The 18486-nt window shown below is 45.2% G+C and overlaps 1 protein-coding gene across 1 annotated transcript; it reads right to left on the bottom strand.

Annotated features, from left to right (window-relative positions):
* Nucleotides 1–262: 262 nt before the first annotated feature.
* Nucleotides 263–15320, bottom strand: LOC111270629 (uncharacterized). Its single transcript, XM_022850957.2, has 3 exons — nt 15135–15320; nt 944–1179; nt 263–478 (listed from the first exon to the last, which is right to left on the bottom strand). Exons 1-3 carry the CDS (start codon nt 15178–15180, stop codon nt 431–433), a joined length of 330 nt encoding a protein of 109 aa, XP_022706692.1. The 5' UTR covers nt 15181–15320; the 3' UTR covers nt 263–430.
* Between the last annotated feature and the right edge of the window lie 3166 nt (nt 15321–18486).

Below are 18486 nucleotides of genomic sequence, written 5' to 3'. Positions count from 1 at the left end.
GTTTGTGTGTTGGAAGTTAAATAAACAAATGCATCCTATGACATTTACTAATTTTTTTTATTTATGACGATACTAAACTGCAAGAAAAGTAAACGAACAAAAAGAAAACCGACGCAAACGACCCGTATCAATGAGAAAAACACAAGAGCCAATCGCTACCCAATACATCGAATAACCCATCGAATATAATAGCCGATGACGTATTCGCTCGCCATCTGTGCACATAGGCACTAGTGTGCAGCGAATGAAGACACTGCTAACATTTAGTTGTACCGGGTTTTTAAAGCTGATACATATATTTTTATTAACTTACTTAACTTGTTGGTTTGGTATTGCTTTCTATCATCGTTTTTTTTTTTTTTTTTTTTTTATGTTTATATCGTTCTTAATCTATAATTACTTATGTTTTAGCTATCGAAAAAGACTAATTTTATTCGTCAGCGGCAGCCAACTCGGCCTTCTTCTTTTGGATCTTCTCCTGAAAAAAGAATCAAAAATACATACGGATCAGAACATGGCCGATTCGAGTACGCAGACCTTTGCTTGAATGGATACAGTGTTAAATCTTCGACAGTACGAAAACGCGAAGAATATATAGGTATTACGTTATATGGACATATCTTCGTGTTGGGGAATTGGCGGCCCATGTGAAAAGTAACGACATATTCGACGCGCTTTATCTTTGTTAATATCAAACTCATTGATTTCGAGCTTGATACAGGCACACAGGTTCATAAAACTGTTCTTTTTATTCTACAAGAGTGTGTTTTCTTTTAAGACTCCGCCTCATCAAACGCTATCTACCCTATAATTATATTATCAACCATACAAAGGGTTAAATTCCGCGGCCATCATCTTTTCTACGGCTGGAGTGCTTTCTGTGAGCATGTTCCATATCGGCAGGAACCATATCTTCCTATAAAACCCTGTGGGGAGAGCTTACATAGGACGCGGCGATGACCTTGGCGACGAGCTCCTTATCGGCCTCATCGACCTCAGCCTGGATGGCCGCAGTCGACTCCTCTATAAACTTCTTCTTTTCCTCTTCGGTCTTGTCCGTGGTATATTCACCCTTTTCTTTCATCGCCTCATAGATTTTCTTGTAGTACTCGGCGATCTTCTCGGTGGAAGCCTCGCTCAGACCAAGCTCCTTCGCGGTTTCCTTCATGATCTCAGTTCCTAATAATAATAATAAAACGAAGAGTAAGCGAAAATTAAAAAAACATTTTGCCCGAGCAGCCGACAAGGATAATAACGATCTACGTTTCTCTAAACGAACTAATTCCTATTCTCGAGCATTTTCTGCTCGTATTACAGCTTTCGGCACATAGATATAGATAGAACTAAACCTCTTTCTATCTGATGAAAAAAGAGGGTGGGGACGCTGTCTTGAAACGTTTGTGTGCGCTTGAACAGAAAACGGTTTGAAGTTAGGCATCGCGGCATACTCCGCGAAACACTGTTACACATTGTCTACATGCGACCATCAAAGATTGCGCACTAGGTAACTAAGCCAAGATGAGAAACAGATAAAAAGGCTATAAAGCGAGAGATAGAAGCATTCAGAATCGCTATAACGTGGATTTCTTCACCGCTTCAAATAGTTTCGTCTATGATACAGTATCAATTGTGTGCAACGTGTAAAAATGTTATTGAGACAGGCTTATTATAACCCGCGATAGATGTTTGAAGTATAGTTTGATATAAACCTCAATGCTAATAAGGATAACTGTAATTACTTTACATTTTACTGTAAAAGCAGCCATTATATAGAGTCAAACGATAGTAGACAATGAGAAAGCTCCGTAAAAATCGAAATCGCATGCAAGTAGAAAATGCACAGCAGCATCTAAGCAGACTGAGTAATCGGAAGCACAAATTGCAATGTAGCTAATCATGGACTGATGAACGGCGTCGGCTGATGTGCTTAGGGGCCAGCGGAGCCCTATTGACGTTGTTGTTTAAACAAAATAACAAGGGCTTTGTCATTAGCTTATCGTTACAATGTCTAGCTGACAGGGGGTTAGAGGCTTTCCTTTGTCTGACCTAGAGAATACTTACAGGGTCGTTCATCGTTGCATGTAACGTATTCGTTTTTGTTACTCATTCCTATGCCACTCTTGGAAGCCATTGTGCAACAGCCTTGATAAAATTAAAATCTAGAGAAATTTCCGCAGCTAGGAGAAACAACTAGCTAATGACCGCGCCTATGATTAGATCACATGAAATGAATGGAAATAAGGTCTGTGTAGCGTCATTAAAAAATATAACATCAGCCGACACCCAACACCTAACAAACCTAGCACACAAAATCTATCCAGACCGTCTTATGCCCCGCCTCTTAGCTGTTTATATATGCACCTGGACACAAGCGCCTTTTTAGCCTCTTATTCTTCACAACTTAACCACATTCTCAATAAAATAAAATACAAATGACTGCGCATGACGCTAACTACCACATAGCAACGTACGTATATATACGTAGAATCCCAACGAACACGTATCAAGCAGCAAGTAACGCACTTAAGGCATTATTTTTAGTAGATCTGCCCCCGCTGTGTCTGCCCGCACCATTCGTGATGGATTCAGGATGAAGCTCACTATCCTGCCTATCGCACGTTGCTTAAGTACATTACTTTCGCTGAGCACGTAAGGTCAAAGAGACAAGCCTACGAGTTCAGATAAACAGGTGATACATAGTATAGCATATTCTGCTGCCGCCATCGCCACGGGGTGGGTCACCCACTCACACAGAGTGAGAGAAAAAGCGCGTCCTTTACTATGCGCTTTTCTCGCGCGATCTAGCACGCGATCAGATACGATCTGTTCTCGCTTCAACGTCTCACCTCTGTCCGTATGTTTTTTGCCCCAGTAGATCTACGCCTGAACACTGAATGTGCTAGGCGTGCTTTAAGATACTGCGAAGTGAGATGCTACAGTCATCTTTTGTTGTGGTCGTTTCGGGTCTCGCCGCTATTACCATTATTGCCGTTCCTGACGCACGTTTAGCGTTAGAACGACGAGAGAAAAGTCAGAAGCTAGTAGTAAACCGGTATCGATGTTAAACCATCCAAAGTATATAGGATTCGCTGGGACCTGATCGATGGTTTGATTCTGTTCAATAGCGCCAATCTTTGTCGTTCAAGGATAAAAAAACAAACTTACCGGAAGATGGCTTGGATGAAAGTTATGACATAAAATGTATAGAGGCTGTATGACCAACGTATTGTTAACGTTATGCTCAGTCTTTTTCTTTTAGTTGTCTTTTGGACCGTTTAAATAGGTTTCTTTCTAGCTTCATTCGTGCGTCCATCATCGTACTCGAATACTGGGTGATACGCGACATTATTCACAAAAGTTTAACGGGAATGAGTGTGCGTGGCCGCTAGTGGCGTTGCCGTTAACGGCAGAATCATGTGGCACCGAGGGTGAAACGATTAAAATGGCTCGCGCACGGTACGGCGCGATGCATCGCTATGCGCTGGCACAAACCGAGCGACATTATGGAGCAAGTAATGGAGACTTTGTTGCAAGTTAGATAATGGTCTACGTGGTAAGATAATCGCACATTAACTTGATGCTAGTTAGAAACTGCTGCTCTACATAAAATTGTAGCAAATGGATGTTGGTTGTATGCACGTAACCTCTCTAGCGCTCTTCCGAAGTAGAGGAAGACGAGGCAAAGGAGGCTGCAAATGTTATACGGAAGATCGGTACAATATTTCTTCCTAACAGAGCGATCACCCAAAAGACGTGCTGAACGTGGCACAGCAGTGCCGGCGAAGAGTGTAATGAAAAACTTCATAGATCATTGCGTAGGAGAACGTTATCATATCATGGGTAATCTATTACGAATTACTAATTGTAAAAACAACCATATGAAACTGTTATAGTTGAGAGCGACGTGATTTGTAAGTGTCAGCACACAAACGTCGAGGGCTCATACCTCCTTGGGGGAGTCTATTTATAGCGTTTTGACCAACTGATAACTTGAATGCGATCCGCAAAGGTCAAACACGTGGCTTCCTTTTCTTGGCAACAATTTACACTTTAAGTTCTACACTTCACCAAGTGCTTGTTTGATAAGCAGTCAGTGTCATTTCAGTACGCGTACTGGTTTCTAGTTTTTAGCGCACGTATATCGAGTTTAGACGTTGGGAAAATAAGTTAGGTCATCACTTTCCAAGACGATTAATTCAGGGGGCCGAAGGTGTAGGCTTCGACGTCGTCGACTTTTCATGCTTTGCTAGAGTACGAGATTATTCGTTGTGTCGCTTTGCGCAAAAAGTGCCACAGGGGTAATCAATCCGTTAGCTGATAATGAGACGATGCCCCCTGCCTCGCAGAGAAACGCTTCAGTTTATACCCGTCACACCCGATAGAATATGATCTCCTTTTCAGCAGTTATTGTAAAGTTATTGTATAGAAATGTACTCATTTCTTTTAGCTGAACTAAGAGGATTTCATGGTGTGGCCTGCCTGTTTGCCTGATTATAGTTAGATACAGGTACAACGTCCAATTTACGTATGCGTGATGGCTGTTTTTATACTCAACAACCTAGGCTAGGCGGGGGAGCACGAACATGTTCACAGCTGTGGCCTCGTCTATTCGCGTCACTATTACTCGTAGGGATAACACTTTTTCCAAAGTACTGCTAGCTTTGTTATCGCCTAGGTTGCCAAAGGAGACAATTGCAAGTTGGCGGCAATCACTTCTATAGAAAAAAAAAAATCGCTTATATAGAGTTAACGATGAAATGGCGAATGTGCGGCATAATATGACATCGTTACGAAAAAGAGATGGACAGCTATGGATGAAGATATGGATTACCAAGGGAACTGTGAATATCCGTGTACAGATATGGGCATCCATGCTTCGCTGCCGTAACCGCTCACGGGCGTTTTGGGCGGAATAGCCCAACATGCAAATAGGAACGGTTCGGATACTTTTGTTTTAAGTAGAAGAATCTACAGTTGTTATAAGCAGACAGCAGTGGCTATAACGGCCCGCCCTTTACTAGACGCATTTTCATATGCCAATGTTTCCCAGATACTGCCTTTTACATAAGGTCAGCAGACGGTATAAAAAGTATAGATTTGTATAAACGCGATCATTGTTGTTTATATGGGTACATATGCATGTACTACAGAACTATACCCATTGTGCTACACAATAGATAATGTATCTATTATATGATACATGCATATAAACGGCAATGTTTGCATTTCGGTGCACGCCGTGCGCATACCTGCTGAATCTTTCGCTGTAACCAAAAAGGCAGACCTAAGACTCATTCCTTTCTCTATGTAGCCTTCTCCGTCGAAGCGGCAGCCAACGCCTGCCTTCGATCTCAGTCAGCACGACTTGCACAACAACCGCGTGCTACGAAGGCCACAGACTTCTGGTACAGACGCGGCTATTGCGCTTTGTTATGTCCCAGACCCCTCTCTCACATATCTATTTTTATATATGGATCTACGTCTATGTAACTTTGTACAACCCGCTTCTGTTTTCCATAGATCGTCTTTTATATCCGCTTTGCGCGGCAGCGAGGTCCTGTCAGCAGTTCCCCTTGGAGCGTCCATATTTTCGTGCCCTACACAAAAAGCAACACGCCCTCGCAGACAGACACACATGTAGATGTGGATTCCCATATAGACACATCGGCTTTCGGGTGGAAACTGAAAACGTCCAAGCCATGGTTGAGTCATGCGGAAGCTGAATAGTGCAACGTGGCTCGTTCGCTTTGCCCTTGTCTCTCCGGAGGCTGTAATGCTCCTGCAGCCGCTGCTGGTACCGATGCGGGCGCCATTTGTCCATGGAAAATTTCCGCTCTCGCAGTAGTCGTTGCGGTGATAGCAAAGGTACTGCGCTCCTTCCTACCGGAGGCAGTCTGATCTCACGATGCCAGCGCAAGTCAAAAGAGTGAAGCAACTGGCTGCTTGGCCATCGCACGTTTGTTCCTTTGGCTGCAGTCCGCGATGGCCCCTTGTTCCATCCTTCGTTGTATAATACGATAGTAAGGAGCGCATCATATTGTCAGCACTACGAACGCCATCGCGAGCAGCAGTATAAAACGCCACTGTATCTCTACTTGCCGCTGCTATATACCATGGGAATTGTGCGATTTCAATGACGGCGTGTTCGACCGACCGCCAGAGTTCTCCTCCTCCTCACTTCACTTTACTTCGTAAAGTGTCGTTATTTTTATGCGATCGAGGGTCTTCACTTGGCCGAGAACAGGGTCGGTCTTTTGGCGATTTCTTTTTCTAATGCTAGTTTCTTTCATCGGGAACATTGTTGGGCTAGCTACCACTGCCCTGAACTTTTGTCGTATAACCTCGCATGAGATTACACCCACGAGGTCTTTTTCATTACACGGTTAGTGCCGTGTGTATTCGATGCGTTTTTGCAGCTAGAAATCAACAAGCATGGCTCGATTAAATTGGGAAATCTTCAGCGAAGCAAAATTACCGCTGGTCCGTTCGAGTCAGTGTCGGCTATCCGGGTCCGTTGCCGGTCTCTATGAGAACATGGCATCTATGAAACCCAACGGGCTCAGACGACACATACTAGCTCTAGGTAGGTAAACAACGGAAGGTAGCACACATTGAAAATCATTGCAGTTTCAGATCGGAAAACGACTGCAGAGGACCACCGGCTTCTGAGTTCTCCTTATTGTTTGGGTAATAATTAGAAATTTGTGTCGAAGGCATGGTCAGTGAACGCGCGTGACCTCACGAACCATTACGGTTACAGGCTACGATGACAATCAACCGAGTCTTGACAGTGGCGCGCCGTAAATACCGCATCTAAGCTAAAGGAAGTAAATGTTGGCTAGTGACGGGGGTAATGACGGTAAGTTGAGCTTACTTGTTCCATACAACTCGAACACTTTGCAGTGAAGGCAGAGGGCCGAAAGTGAAGTGAACTTTCGAGAAGTTCACCTTCGAAATTCTGAATCTCGCTTAGACTTGTTCGCCTTTACAGTTACTTCGTTTAGCAACGGCGATGTCAACGCCCGCCCATCACGAACCTGGAATATATTGTAGCTCAACTTTTGTCGGTACCGCACAATGCGCCGCGCAGTACGAAACCTTTTGGCAACGAATAATGCAGAAAGATTCTCAACCAGATTGATCGAACCACAGCCAAACAAATAGTTAAATCGAGGTAAAAGAGACAAAGAAGGCGAGAAATGCGGATGAACTTCGTTGGAACACGGTCGCACAGTCTTCAATCTACATTCGCTGGTTGACAGAAGTTCTTGCTTCATTTTATGCTTTAACATTGTGAAGTTTTAGTTGCAGAGACAATAACAACCAGGAAAAAAAAGTGGAGAAAGCCAGGCCGGACAGCAGACAGATAGTGTATAAATGTGTGAATCTGGGCATTGACCGAGTCACGACCCCACTGGGCGACCAGTCATAGCAGGTCGCCATATTGCCAACCAACAGCGCTATCGTATCTTTGTTATTCTTCAGCTATAAGCGAATGGCTGGAAAGCCATCAGCATTTCATCAGAAATTTTCTTATATCCTCACTCGTCATGTTCCGAATGAGTTCAAGTCCCTGTAGCACCGACGTGGCTGAGCGACGAAATTGCCAAATTCAGAATTAGCAAAGTTCAATTCTGACTGACCAGCGCTGTCAGGAGGCTGGTTGCCGCTACTGCGTTCAAGCAAATGGCAGAGAAAAATGGCAAAAGGTAGAAGCAAGAAGTGGCCGAAAGGATAGGGCTCGTGACAGAGGCAGCGCGAATGCTATAAGGAGTCGCCACCGCTCTTGTTTGTGGTCTGTAGATTGAAGTACGCGTGGATCTTCAATCTGTCTTCGTTCGCTGGTACCAGATAGGCTTTGCGCAAATCTCTGTTCTCATTCAATGAAGAATTAAATTTATCGAAGATGTAGGCATATTTAGTCACTCGACACCGTTAGACTATGGGACCGTTTAGCCATGTGCTACGGTCGTAGCGCACAAAGTAAGCTATGACTTTAACTATTTCAATTACTAGCAGTGTTATTAAATGGCCCTCCTTTTTGGATGACTCATCCAGCCTTTGATTGACCCTGTGTGTTTATATCTGATTATATACCACCTTAATAGTCCTCCTGGGTACCACAATTGATATTGGGACAAAGCCGCCAACGCACTAAACTTCTGCATAGACAGCTCAGTCATCAACGGCGACTTGTCCGCTGGGTCAGTCGCCTTATTTAGCAGACCGCTTTGAGAAAGAAGAACTTTATTAGCGGACGTTCTTTATACAGCTAGCGCAGAGTAGCAGCAACGGCAAATGCCTTGCAATTGTTGCATTTGATTCATTCCTACACTGTTGGCCCACCATTTCAGCAACCCGGATGCTGTGAATGATTCATAAACATTGGGCCTGCTGTCCCAACAGCTTTGGTCGGCCAACTGATTAGAGCCTTGCGAGAATAACCGTTAGATACGGCAAGTAACACTTGTCCAACGTAGAGGAACGCCACGCCCAAATCAACGACCGTTGCCAAACTTCACATGCTATTTGTCAATACTAAATTGGCGTTCGAAATCGATCTGCGTTAAAGGCCACGCAAGATCCATGATGATATGCCCCCTATATATATATATATATATATATAATACTTTTGTTTATGTAGTAATCCAATAGTTTGATTTGCCAAGCAATATAATTACGCTGTTAGCAACCAACTAAAGTAGTTAGCCTTGCGATACTCCATATATATATATATATATCGGGAGTGACGCGCGGTTAACATTAATTTTATGCAGACACTTGTTCCATATTCACTATATATAAGCGTTGTTAGATCGTCATCATTTTACTGGCCCACTCCGAACAATCGACAAATATTGGGTAACCCATTTTTCGCGTCGCGTTGCAGCAGACGATCATTATGCCCCACCACTTACGCCGAAGGCAGAAGCGATTCCGGCTACACTAAAGGTATCATTCATATCAAATGATTATTAGCACCTGTCGTCGGCCACCCGCGGATGCCCACAGACATGACACCAGATCGCCCCCAGTTAGACTAATCGTCAACAGCCATTCTATTACAGAACAGAATCGTCGCTCAGGGACTATCTATTTGTTATGTTGATACATTCATAAACCGTAGTCACATACATTTTATAGTAGATATTTCAAACCTATGAGAAGAGAAGCTCTCTCTACTTAGCGGCGGGTTTGTATCGGCGCTAAGTAGAGATGAAGCAGAGGTGAAGGTCGAGATGGAAGCCCCGACGACGGCGTTGATGATGGCTGCTCACCGAGCATTGTCCGGCTATCTGAGCACGTCGCTAGAGTTCAGCTGTTCCGCCTATGGACGAAACTGGGTCGCCAAAACGATGTTCGGTTAGGGAGTTTCTCCGCATGCGCCGATCAAACAGGAGGAAAACTATAAGCAGCCTGCACCAGTGACTAAAACCAATGTCATTGCTTTATTAGTTCGTGACCGTGTAGCACGTACGTACAATTACGAGGCAGAATAACCTGCGCCACGATACGATTTACTTGTTCGTGTCCGCTCGCAACGCGAACGCTTCGGAGACGGTGGTAACTGTGGTGACAACGCGTCGACAGCGCTATGTCCAATAGACATAGCGTTGCATCCTGCTGCCACTCGATTGTAGCCATCTCTTGCTAGAGAACAGGACCCAACACAGACGAAGGCAGGATAAGAAGCGGGACGACTCGAGTGCTGAAAGTAAAGGTTTAAGGATGCTCGTCATGCTGTTGGCCTCTTCGCCAATTGCGGCCAGAACAGACAGAGAATGGGTAGAGAGCTCTATCTAGAGATAGAGAAATGGCCACTGTGCCACTGTATTATGCAATCATATGCAGGCATTTTTTCTGTAATCAGACAAACGGTGTGACAGAAAGTTCGGAAGTGTAGGAGTAGCGGAAACTGAAGTCACGCTAGAAAGTCATGTAGTAGAATTTGCTAGAGGTGGATTGGCTTGGCCATTGCTGCTTCACTGGCTGTCTGCTTAGGAGACGGTGTCCTGCCAGATCACGATTGGTAGGCTTGTGATAGCGCTGTCGAGTATTCCGACAATTGCAACGCGATTTTCTGTTGTCATGTGAAAGAATCAACGGGGGTCTAAAATCGTAGAACTATAAAGACTAAAGGGTCGAGTTACTACTAAAGAAAATCCAAAGAAAGTGACCTATATTAAATCACATCCATGAGCGCTTTACAGGTCGATATATAATTAGAGAAAATGTGACTATTCCGCGTTTTCAATTTATTATTCCTGTCGGACCGTATTGGGAAGTTAAACAGAAAGACCTTTGAAAAACAAGCACATATTAGTATTACGAATATTTAGTTAACCCTTGTTTAAGTCACTCAAGTTAACACTTAAGTTATATTAACGCTTCATCAATCTCATAAGTTCTTTATAGTTGACCAGCTGCTCTTTTGTTCTATACGGGCATCTTCGGTAAGGCAACGTCGCAAGATGGAATCTTTCTGGCCTTCGCTACCGACGACGACGACGACAGTTTAATTGGACATCTTTTTTCCACCTACCGCAGTAAGTTACCAGTTTCTTTATTTATATTTGCTCATGCTAGGCAATCAGTTTGTCCAGGCCAGATAGGATTACATCGAGCTCAGATGCCGCCGTGTGGCCGGTCCCAACGAGCATTTGCTAATCATCTGAGCATGGCAAGGAGACCTTCCACAGCACAACAGGCCACCGGACCGTGGCCGCCAGTGACTACGATGAATAAGTAAACAGCGGAATACGGGAAACTTCACTAACACTATTATAATCACTTACATTTCTGCAAAGTTCTGCTGTTGCTGGCGCTATATGAAGTCAGCTTAGCCCCTAAAGGACGGTAGCTGGCTAACTAACTAAACGTGAGAGCGCCACGCCGGCTCTACCGATATTATCACGTTAGTTTCATTTGCGTCGCTCTTGTGTGGTGGCACTATTGTAGTTTTTATATAGAGGCATATAACTATCACTACAACAAACGGAACACTAGATACAATCTGTAGTATACAGGGTGTAGAGAATCCTTCACAGTTGAAAAAACAGCTCATTTTTTTTTTTGTTTTTAGATTCACTACAGTTTCGTCAGTTATTTCGTAAAATGATGACCTATCAAGTGACTTTTCGAACTATCAAACAATTATCTTTGCCCCACTTTGTATAATAGACCAGCTCACAAAGCCTTACAAGTAAGTAAACCATATATGGTTTTACGGGAAATAGATAAGCATGGCAAAATATCAACTGTTGGCTTTGCCCTGCTGCTGCTGCTGCTGCAGTAGTCATTAACTGCAAATCGATTTGCCCCCTAGTGGCACCATCAACTTGAATTCGCCAAGCGGTCAAGTGACGAATCGCGCAAGTTGAGCCATATAATCAATTGCACAGATACAGTGACGGCTGCAACAGCAGAGGCGGAATCGAATTCGATAAGGTCATCTGATCTCGAGTAGAAAGCATAATTGCTATTTCAAACGTTCCTACTTTGGACTACCTTTATCGTAACGCCTTTGTCGTTGTGATAGCGTTAGCGGGGCTCACGAACGAGATGCGATGGGCGCGGTCACTGGGTCTGCGGCGCGGCCAGTGTGGCGCTGTTGCCGGCATCGGCATTTGTTGAGTTTCATGTTGGCTTTAGGCTATTGTGAAAACGCTCGTTGGTCATAGGGAAAAAACCGTCTTGTCTAGTTCTAGCAGGTGCGCATATGTGGGTAGAGGTTACGGCAGCTGTCCGTTTAGCGGTAATACGTTAATAGGACGCGTGGCCCATTGATGCGTGTTCTAAGTGGGGGCAGTGGTATGGTTTTCTTGGATGTGGTACTCAATTTTGATCCGCTTATATATACATATATGTAAGAACCATTTAGGACATTAGCTTCTACAGTTGACAGGTTGCGCTTCGTGCTGTGTTTTTCTCACTGTTTTCCCATTTTTCAGCTAGCCCACGACACGGATTCGAGTCGCTTTATGGCATCGATCAAGAACCCAGTTTCGGCGAGCTATTTGCCAAGACTTCATAGCGTTTATCTGTCGCGTTCTGCAAGACGTTTATTGTCGTTCGGTTTAGTTGAGTGCCGTTTGCAGCGATTTGAGAAAATGGGTCTAGTAATTAGCAGAGGGTAACACTTGCTAACAGAAACTGAACGGAGCAAGTGATGAAGTTAGCTGAACTGTTTAATGTCTTCAAGCAAACCTTTTCTGTCTAATTTTGAATTACAAGTAAATTAGTTGAGTCATTGTTGAGGAAACTTTTGCCAAGGCCAGTCCAAGACGGCCATCAACAGCGACGGTAATCACATTCAGCTCAATAGCCTCGCAACGAAACAAATCAATTAGATAACGTGTGCCTCTGATTATATTATCGCCACACGCCGTGGAGAAATGAGATTGGGTTACTCAAGTACTATTGGAAATTCGTTTTATTTGCCACGTCTTCAACTATCTACTAAGCAATAATTAAAGCAATATTAGAAATAATAGATATCATGGGGCTTTATATTCATGAGAACTTACCAGCGAGATTTTCCGCCGGTCGGAAATATCACAGTAAGCCTATAGGCTACATATGCACCGCGTCATCAGCTGGCGCCATTATTATCTATATCCGTATAAAGAAATCGCGGTGATAATCTAATACAATACCGTTAAATGGATGTGGTCTTCCCCTCGTTATGATTGCGACACGGTTTATTTCCGATCCGATACGCTACTCTTCACTAGATTATCTCTTATCCTATAATAGCAACAATACAATTGTAAACTATCGCTACGCCGACGACCCGCTGTCCATAGAATAAAATATGGGACAGAATAATAACTAACGATATGGCGTTGCAAAGATCACAGCCAGACATACGATGATGATATTGTGTTTCCTCGAGTACTCCGGCGGCCCTCATTCTGGCCAGCTTACGCCGTTCTGGCCAGCTTACGCCGTTCTGGCCAGCTCATGCCGTTCTGACCAGCCTACGTCGTTCTGTCCCTCAATGTATCTACGTATGTTTGAGTGTCAAATCTAGGATCTCTTTCGCGACGTAACACGTCGGATATCGCTAAACAACGCGTCAACGGCCCTCGAAAGCCGTAGATTCGCGGTTGACTCTGATATCGAGGTTAGCCTAGAGAAATTCGAGGGTGACTGCTGGCTACGAGAGAAGCAGAAATTCGTCTGTGTTTGAGCGCGTTTCTGAGTGAAAACAAAGAAAAAACCAACTATCAGACATGCTATAGACGGAGTCGTTGGGTAGGACAACACTGACCGAAGAATGACTCTCCAAGTCAATGAAATCGGTAGAACGATCAAGCAACAAATAGACGATGTTCCCATGGAAGAAATGGAACTGCAATTACCTCTACCCGAGCGAATGATAGTTGGTCGGCGTTTACCACGTGAGTGAAAACGGGGCACAAAGGAACAAAGGGATAGAGATCAAGCGATTGACTGCTCAATGGCAAACAAGTACGTCTCGTGGCAATATTTTGCGTTTCGAAATAGAGATAGTAATGACAATATTATTACCCATAGTCATAATAATGGTAATAAGCTAAAATTCAGAATGGAGGCTCGTTGCCCTGCTGATTATTTATAAAATTAAAAAAACAACCAAACTCATACCTAGTTGTCCTTATTTTACAATATACTATTAGTAATAATCTCATGCAAATTATTCGCTCTAATTTTGCATCTCTGTATTTTGTTGGAAAGGCAAAAAAACAATGAGTTGAACCTATTTAGTAAAAGTTTTATACGGTATAGTGCGCAGCTTACGCAAGCCTCATTAGCTATACGTTCGGTTCAGCGAGCAACGTTTAGCGATGGGAAATCCAGGCTCAACTTATTCGAGCTATACCAATTATATTGTCTATTATCTAGAGAAAGAACTCGTAACTCGGATCCATGGATGTCATCTCAAAACGTAGCTCATACATGATGCAATGCAATACACGTGTACGTATGCATTTCTATATAGTAACATCTAGTCATATAGCTATCTAACATAGAATTGATCTTCCGCAACCTGCTCAACAGGCTGTATCGTCGTAAATGTACAAGCTAAGGCTAAGGTCTTCGGACAGTTTAAAGAAGATACGATGCAAGCGTAATTTTTTAAAGCTGTTCAGCCATTTTTACCTCAACCGCCATTGAAATAGCCTGCGTACTTTGGAAAACGCTATGAGGAAATGCGCCCCCACCCAATAGCACGTGGCGCCACGAGGCAGCCAGCCAGCCGGCCGGCCGGCCAGCCAGCCAGCCAGCAAGACCCTGACGTTGTTCGCCATCAACAACAGTGGCAGCCACGCCAGAGTCAGAATCGGTGCCGACATCTGACGTTAGCGCCACTGCATATCGCTGGCCGCCATTCGGCGCCGGCCGTTATTTGTGATGTTGAAGCTGTCAGATCCACGCCCATCAACAGCAGGAGTGCGGGGCTCACTGGCATACCGCGGCCAGCATGGTCGCTTCTGACCGCCTCGTGGCGCGCTATAGCAATCTCGAGTACATGTAGAATGTCTCGATAGAGTTGCTTGTACAACGGATACAACAGTGACGAATTAAGGGAGGTGCATAATGAATCCTATCAAGAGGCGTAGTAACTCAGGGGCATTAAGTATGAGATAAACTGCAAGAAGATGGAACCGACTTATTATTCAGTCCTCAGGGCTCTGACTGCATTCAGACGAGGGCTTGTATGTGCGACATGAACGGGCTGCACTCACACTCACACAGACACACGGTTTCATCGAACGATTTAAAACAAAAGAAAAACCCTGCTCGTTACTTTTTTGTTGGACGAACGTTCGTATCTGTTCGTTCGTGAACTCGTCGGCGAGGACGATAAAAAGTACGAGGGTGGAGTGACACACTTCACGAGTATTGAAGTTTCACGTTGTGGACTACACACATACGGCACAAAGGGATAAACACTTTCTGGGGCGCGTGGTATTTTGCCGGTAACTTATCCATCGCTTCAGTAGTAGCAGATCTTTTGGCAATTTGCTTTCGGAAAGTTTCTGCTCATCCGGTCCAGCTAGTAGCATTATCCATTCTAGTTTACTTATGTACCGAGTTGCAACACAACCGCCTCTAAACAGGTATAACCAGTTAGCTAGACTACTTACCAAGCTTGGCAAGCTTCTCGAAGGCGCAGACAGCTTCACACGACATATTGACGGTTGTTTCTTGTTGTTGCCGTTGTTGTGCTGGCTACGACAAAAGCAAAGCGGTCGGACACACGATGTCGTTCAATAACGGGCCGTAAAGGTCTGGTGACGGGAGCTGGCAATCCGTTCTCTTTGTATCCGATCGTCGACTAATCGTCGGCCGTTCCCTTACCGGATTCTCCTCGCTCATCACTGCCGCCACCCTCTGGCCCGTCCCCTGCACGGACAACGACTGCTTCTGCCGCCGCCGCCGTCAACGGAATTACGTTGCCGTTGGGGGCCTTACAGTGAATGTAACGTAGCTCGCCAGCGCGCTCATACAGTCACTCCACTCTATAGATCCCTTAGACCCACCAGGTAGACTGGCGAGATAGTGGCCATTAGTAATGTGCGAGCCATATAGCAAACGTAATAGAGCTTGGTAGGAAGCAAAGGTATTCGTCGAAGGAGGCCGGTTGCCGCTGCCGCTGTGGCCGTCTGGTCGTAAGAGGGGACAGCAAAACCAACAAGGCACTGCCGCTCGAGGCGGCGATGCTGGCGGTGGCTGCAGCCAGAATCGTCACCAACCGCGGACGCCGTAAGAGACGCGAGGGTTCGTATGCCGCTGTGACAGCGGCGGCGGCGGCGGCAGCAGCGGGTGTTTCCAGGAAAAAGCAATACTACGCAATATGCTCATTGTCGAGGTTGTTTAGCCGCCAGCAATGAGGGGGTTGTTATTAAGGTTGTTGGGCTTCCAGTGCTGCTCGAGTCTTCGTCAAGCTCGCCCTCTAACTCTTGTCATCATTCGGAATTCTTCCTCGTATTGCTTCGCCGGTTCGGTCTGATGCTTCCTCGTGCCGTCGGCCCAACGGCAACAAGAACATGGATGTTGTTAAGAGCCAATCCCCTATCTCTCCGCACTCACACACGTTGTCGAATTCATTGTCATTGTGTGTTTAATAGGAGTAGCGACGAAGGAGCTACTTTTTTGCGGCAGTTCAATAAACTGTGTGTGACCGAACGTAATCGAATGGCAGCCGCTTCTGCTGCCGCTGTTGAGAATTGCATACGCAATATTAGCCATGCTCGCATTTAATAGGACAACACGAAATCGTAGCAGGAAGCAGGACTCCAGCTATGAAAACACAAGAAGCGTGAAAGTTTTAGACAGCAAACAGCTACATCCGAGCTCATCAGACTCTAGCCGCGGGAATCACGTGGAACACTCTGGTAATGCAGAACCGCTTTAGGTTCTTTTATACTATCGGTTTGTCTGTCTATTTCCTGATTGTTACTATCTGTTACTCGGTGTTAGCAGTCGACAGTCGGGTATATGGGACATGGTAGTATTGGCCTAGAGCTGATCTAAAATTCTCCCGCCGATACAGCGCTAAAATCGTTGTCATCAACGTGGTGACAGCAAAGGCCACGCCGTGGCCCGTCATCACGAGGGCCACCGTAGCCCACGAGGGCCTTTGCCGCTGTCTACCATTTTTTCTTTCACTCGTCAGCTTGAATCTTCATAACAACGCTAGCAACTGTCATCGGAAGATTCCATGAGCGCCGTGGCAGCAGCTTTGCCATCGTAGCTATTCTTCTCGTTATTTTCGCATCCTCATTTTTCAGCATCATCCTTTCAACTGTCTTTTTATCGCCGGCTGCATCGGTGAAGTTCGACCGTTGCTGTCTGCTACGACAACGAAAGCGGAACCAGCAACGGCAGCGGCGTCAGCGAAAGAACGAATGGCTTTTGGTGGCAGCGTATCGACGGGCAGAGCGTAAAGCGGCAAGCGTCATCGCGGCACACTCGTGCCGCTACAGGAACGTTGGCACAGGGACGCATGCTAAGATGAAATCTAGTTGAAAGAAAAGGCACAACAACCGAACAGAGGAACCGCTTAAGTATGTATTCGCCCATTTACACCATGTCAGATGACATGAAACAGATAGAAGTGGCACCCAGAGCAAGGCGTAATTGGGGGGGGGGGGGGTGGGGGTGGGGGCTCTGATGAGAAGACCTCGTCAGCGCTATTTTCATCGTCCTGTGTGTGTATCTGGATGGATGCGAAGGTGGTAGCATCGCTTAAACGAAATATTATACGCGCTGAAAGGTAAAAATAGGGAAAATCTGTCGTCTCTGTGTGCCTAAGGGCCATCTGCTGGTAGCAAGAAATAGCGCATTAACGCGCTAACAAGACGACAGACACACAGGTAAGAACTGAGCCTTAACATAGCGTACGTTCTCCGTGATGGTCGACTCTGACATGAAGGCATAATACGTTGCTCCGAATGGTTCCGGTGGTGAGCACCTCGTGGCGGCCTCGTATATGGCGAGGCACCCGTATAAAAGCATAAAACATTAAACGACGCTTCCAGAAAAGCATAGAGGATTGCGTCTGCCAGAAGCATCTGCCAAAATATAGTGCTATTGTCTGGATAGGGCGGTGTAGCTGAACCAGTGAATAGTTTGCTCTGACTACACCGAGCTCCTGTTGAACAGCCCAGAATAAGAAAGATCAAGAAGACTGCATGAAAGAGAAATAACATGAAAAGACCTGGGGCAAGGAGTCAAGAGACCAGGAGAAAGGCAAAAGGAGGGCAAACCTGTGGGACACAGTTTGCGCCATAGATGAATTCGAACGACAAAACAATGCCGAAGCATATTCAAATAATGAAGAACACGGCACGCGCGACATGACTGTAGTACCGGGTGACACTGATTACAGATTCAGGTCTGACTCGTCCTGCGTGCTTCCATCTGCTTGGTGCTAGCGTCGCTGTAAACGTCGAAGATAATGATTGGTAAATGGCGCTGGTGGATTGCGGAATGAAAAAATGTTGACCTAATGATTAAGAAGAAAAGCGGGTATCAAACAGATCGCTATCGGCAGCCGTAAATGTGGAACGTCGGCGGGCAGAGGCGGGGGGAGGCGGAGGACGGGTTGACTAATGTTGCTGCCTATGGCACAACCGTTGCCACAACATATTATCACCTATCAAAAATCTGAATGCAGAAGCAAGAACACTTTGGTGATTTTGTTCTTAAAACCATCGACGAGCTGGTCGTCGCAAACGATTTCTAAGTCAGTTCTAGAAAGCTGCCAATTACGCCTAATCGGTGGTTTGGAAGCCATACCTGGTTTGGTTATTTCCATTCCTACATATAATCAATCTAGTTCGGTTTATTTGTCTGCGTGTATGCTTTCGACGTTTTCTTAATACTTTAAAGCTTTCAACCATCCTACCGTGCCAGTCAGCCAGTGGCAAAGCCCTGAGGGACACGACGCAGAGCTGCTCTTGTCTGCGGTTGTTTGCGCTGACTATAGCTGTG

The sequence above is a fragment of the Varroa jacobsoni genome, unplaced genomic scaffold, assembly GCF_002532875.2.
Source record: "Varroa jacobsoni isolate VJ856 unplaced genomic scaffold, vjacob_1.0 contig00033, whole genome shotgun sequence".
NCBI classification, from domain to species: Eukaryota; Metazoa; Arthropoda; class Arachnida; order Mesostigmata; family Varroidae; genus Varroa; species Varroa jacobsoni.
Note: the sequence above shows the minus strand (reverse complement) of the source record. Positions and strands in the feature narration are given on the sequence as shown.